The sequence below is a fragment of the Mus caroli genome, unplaced genomic scaffold (assembly GCF_978045245.1).
Source record: "Mus caroli unplaced genomic scaffold, Mus_caroli_1 scaffold_10, whole genome shotgun sequence".
Taxonomy (NCBI): domain Eukaryota; kingdom Metazoa; phylum Chordata; class Mammalia; order Rodentia; family Muridae; genus Mus; species Mus caroli.
Window position 1 is genome coordinate 114,535,931 of NW_028227265.1, and position 5,048 is coordinate 114,540,978.

Below are 5,048 nucleotides of genomic sequence, written 5' to 3' on the forward strand. Positions count from 1 at the left end.
GACTCCTCTGAAAGATGTTGGGACATTCTGCCAGTGAGCCTAGTTGAAGTGAGCTAGGTTTGGACACACAGCACAGCAATGTGTATTGGCATACCAACACCCTCCCTGCTGATTCCTGGTTACCAGCAGGTGAGTGACTTTACCTCACCACATGCTCCTTGCCATTTATGTCCTGGCTTGTGACAAACTACAAAACAGTGGTGCCCACACACCATGTATTGAATCTCTAAGCCTTGAGCCAAAATAACTTTTCTTCCATCAAAGCTGATTTGATAGAAGTATTTCGCCACACTGACAGAAAATGAATCCACTTACTTTTTACTGTGTAAGGTGAGGAAATTATGCAAATGGAGAGGGATGGTGCATTAATTTAGGTTGAGCATTTACAGACAACTATCTTTCTACATTAAGTTTTTGTCTGTGCTTCCTTGGCCTGGAAGAAATGTGAAGTGAGTAAGCATGCCTTTTCTTTTTTCTTTTAAATTAAGGGATTATATATATTTTTAAAAACTTATTTATTATTGTATCTAAGTACACTGTAGCTGTCTTCAAACGCACCAGAAGAGGGATTCAGATCTCATTATAGATGGTTGTGAGCCACCATGTGGTTGCTGGGATTTGAACTCAGGACCTTTAGAAGAGCAGTTAGTATTCTTAACTGCTGAGCCATCTTTCCAGCCCAACCATGCTTTTTCAATACACACTTGTATCACACATGGGAACAAAGTCCCAGAGAGGAGTGAGACTGCATGTGGCAATCCTCCAACACCAGACATAACTTGTTTATAACATGCAAATTTATCCTAACCCAGCCCTGCCATTCCCTAATCCAGCAGAAACTTCCTCTTTGGATCAAACTATATTACAGATCAATCAACAGCTATTTTTAAGAACCCCTCAAATTGCAGAGTAGGCTAATGATGACCAGAGAAAGTGGGGTTAGGAAAATAGAAGGAAGTTAGTGTAAACTGCCTGCGGCCACACTAACAGGGTTCCTGAGTGAGAGGCCAGAGCTGTATGGAAGGAAACAGTGAGAGAAATAATGGAGGCCAAGACATGTTTCTGTTCAAGGCCCCTAAGTTTACTAAGAGTCTGTGCTCATAAAGAGGGGAGGCCCATCCCCCCGCCAATCCATTCTTGGTTCCTGTTGCCAGCCTGTAGGTGGATCTGCCAGATGCTGTCTCTGGAATATCTCAAGGGCTTCTCATCAGGTAACAGTGTCTTGGAGAAGAGCAGCAGGCAGGTGACAGAACAATAGAGCCATCTAAATTGGAAGGTTTCACCCCAGGTGGTCTCATACTCAGTGGCAGCAAGGTCAAAGCCAGCTACTCAAGGCTCTGGGAGGCTACAAGTTAGTGTTAAAAAAAAAGATAGTAGAATTATGCCTGGCTTCTACTGCATCTATTGTATATTAGTATCACTGAAGACAATGAGAGGAGATTGGAGATACTGTTAAAGTATAGTAAAATTACTCAATTTGAAATGATGGATAAACTAATTATCCTGATTTGATCATTGCCTAGGGTATATATCTACTGAGACAGCACACAATAGTCCACACATATATATATACTTACTGTATCTGCTTTTATTTTAAAATCTCTTGTGTATGCCAGTTTAAAAATATGTCTACCAAGTCCAATGCGTTGGGTTTTCACAGCACAGCAGTGGGAGTGAGGCATTCTAATGTGGGTCCAAACTCTTCATTCTCCAGCCTCAAATCTCTTTGCTGGGAACTCCATACAAGAGCCTTTGTCAAAAATGTTCATACATTATAGATTTTTGCTTCTCTGGCTGTTTGTTTAATCTTCCTGTAGGTAGGAAGAAATCCTGATTTATGTAACATATTTTCCCTTACAAAATCCTCATCTCTCAGTTCTTGCCATGGGGTATGTATATTCATCAGTGATTTTCTAGGATAAAAATAAATAGCTGGGTTATGGAATTTACAAGAGACCTCTCTCAGAGTCAAGCCACATGGCCTTCCTCAGAACAGATTTGAGCAAGAGCAACAAGGAGATGGTGGGAAGGACTGGAGTCCCACTGTCATGGATTCTGATAAAAGATCCCCAAAAGTATTTTGATCCCTCCCATTTGATACTCAGATTATTTCAGAGAGTACAGAACTCCAGACCCAAAGGCTAGCAAGTCCCACAGTTGTCCTTCACCTTGTGGCTAGAAGTAGCTATTCAATGGTTTCTTCTAGGTAAATATGGGTTCCCATGTTCAGGTAAAATATTATCAACTTGTTGCTTTCTGAGACAGGACATAGCACACCTATCTGACTCCCTGCCTATCACATTGGGTGGATGGTAAGTTGCTGGAAGTTTTTAATAGTAAATGAATTTCATCATTGTGCAGTAACTTGGAGTAATCTATGAGATTAGGCTCATGTACTGCCCTCAAAAAGCTTGGGGGAACCTTGACTTGGCTCACATTCTTCTGCATCCAGCAGCTGACTATGCCCAAACAGAAGGATCTTGGTGAAATGGAGACCTAAGCCTATTGCCAAACTCTGAGATGACCAAGTTAAATGTCTGAGGTATAGGCAAGTAAGGTATCATTGTAACCAGTAAGTCTGTTCCAGGAAAACATGGCTTCCCCTCATCTAAGATGTAGGGCAGGAAGCTGTTCTTGGTGAGCAGTGCAGGAGGAAATCAGCTAGGATTACACATTTGCATAAGGGATACCTTGTGTGCTTTCAGAGGGCCACTCCATGAGAAGTAGGTGCTCTGTGTTTCATAAGTGTAATTAATGGGCTTCTAATCAGTGTGGAAATCTATCCAGGGGTTAGTATGAGCACCTGGTCCTATCTAAGGCACTGAGCTCAAGTCCCTCTGCATCTCTGCACCTTACCAGGCTTCAGTCATGAGGATCCATTACCTTCTCTTTGCATTTCTCCTGGTGCTGCTCTCTCCATGTGCAGGTAAGGCAGGGGAGTAGGGCGTTCCCAAAGTAAAATGAGAAACATTTTCCTATAGTGCTTGTGTGTGTGTGTGTGTCTGGTGTCTCCTCTCTCTATGTATCTCTCTCTGTTTCTCTGTATTTGGGTCTTTCTGTGTGTCTATCTCTCTGTGTATGCCTGTCTCTATGTGTATGTGTCCATCTCTCTGTCTCTGTCTTTGTCTCTGTGTGCCTTTCTTTTTCCCTCCTGCCCTTCTTACTTTCCCTTTTATCTTTTTCTTCTAAGCATATTTTTGAAAATGTGTATTGTGTGACTGTTGAAAGAAACCAAGGATTCTTTACTTTTCCCTTGAAGGAGCCTAAGGCAGACTTATTCACAGCTAATCTGCATCACATGACTTCCATTTCCTAACTCCTGGTGCTAAGCTTAAGATTATGAAATGAGTTTCTTATAGGTAGCTTAAAAATGTTAACATGAAGAATGTTTGATTCTTATCTGAAAAAAAGGTATTCATTTCAAAATCATTTACATTAAGGAATAGAGTCTCTGCTTACCCTAGAGAATTCTTCTCAATGAGCAGCCCAGCCTCTTTTTGAGAACTTCCTCTCCCTATACCCCCATGGAAGACCCTTAAGCACACATTGTCTACAGTTGCTCAAGGGAGGCTATGGATCACAGATACTCAAACTCTGCTGAAATTGTATTTTGTGAAAAATGTTTATATTCTTTTAAATTATGTGTACGTGTATGGATCTGTCATGTGTATGTGCCAAGCACTACAGTACCCACAGAGGCCAGGAAAGGACATACAATCTCTCAGAGATGGGGTTATAGGCACATATGGGTTGCCTGATATGGTACTAGGAACTTATCCCAGGGCTTCTGCAGGAGCAGTATGCACTCCTAACTGCTGAGCCATCTTTCCAGGATCCAGGTTGTATTTCATCCTTGACATTAGGTAAACAGAAGGAAAGGGATATACCACTCAAGACAGAGAACTAAAACAAGAGAGAACAGGAAATGAATGAAGCAAAGGCCTCAAACTGCATCAGACAGAAAATATAGAGATAAAAACATAATTTCACTCATTTTGTTGCTAGGTTCTGGTTCACAGAGGAGAATCTGTGTTCCATGAGATATACAGACACTAACTCTGTCTGACATTTAGAGGAATGTAAAGAAAGAGGGGGGAGGGAGTGAAGGATAAGTTTAAGACTTAATTTTAGACATTGGAAGCTACCAAAAAAGTTCATTTTTTTCTTTAGGTTTTCATTGTAAGTTACTTAGGAATCAAGTTATCCTTAAGAAAGTCCTATTCCCTGAGATTTAGGTCCAATACTTAGTGTAAAATAGGTACCTGGAAGTTAAAAATACCTTAGTTAAAAATAGGAGGATGGCTCAGTGAGTAAATGCAATTGTGCATGTATGAAGATCTGGTATCCATGTAGATAGAGCCTCTGGTGCACATCTGTAATGCTAGTAGTATGAATCACAGAGGCACACTGGTGAGCCAGCCAGCCAGTCCCACTGATTTAGTTCCAGGTTCAGTGAGATACTCTGTCTCAAACAATGAGGTAGAGAGGAAATGATGAACATGTCTTAGGCCAACCTCTGGCCTCTATATGTGTGTGCACACATGCACATTCATGTGCATAGTCATACTCAGTGTTTGTTTCACATGCTAGAAGTAGGGACTTGTGTGCAGAAAAGCAAAGGCAGGGCTGCTGAGAAGCAGCTGGGGACTCACCCAGAATCTTTCCTGAGCTCCTGCCTGCTGGACCTGAAAACTCCAATCAGTCAAGGGTGGAGCAGACACTCAACATTTGGGTCCTAGGAATACCAGCACCCCCTCTACACTGCAACAGTGCCTGTCTCTATCAAGAATTGGATTCAACCCTGCTAAAATAGATATCCCAGTTTTGGGGGAAAAGCCTGCTGAGACTTACTCAAGATAATAACACATTGGTATGTATTTTTGATGTGGCACTACTAACTGTAATGTCTTGTTTTTCTTACTTATATTCCAGCTTTTATCCAAATAATCAGTTCAACAAGAGGTGTCTGCTGGGGTCAGTGTGTTTCTGGCACTAGAGAGATTGGCATGTCTGATCTTCGTAGTATGAAATGCTGCATAAGAAAATAG

The 5,048-nt window shown here is 41.5% G+C and overlaps 1 protein-coding gene across 1 annotated transcript; it reads left to right on the forward strand.

The window, feature by feature from the left end:
- The first annotated feature begins 2,868 nt into the window (after window positions 1–2,868).
- LOC110287650 (beta-defensin 4-like) lies at window positions 2,869–5,048 on the forward strand. Its single transcript, XM_021154213.1, has 2 exons — window positions 2,869–2,926; window positions 4,933–5,048. The coding sequence occupies exons 1-2, from the start codon at window positions 2,869–2,871 to the stop codon at window positions 5,046–5,048; spliced, it is 174 nt and encodes a 57-aa protein (XP_021009872.1).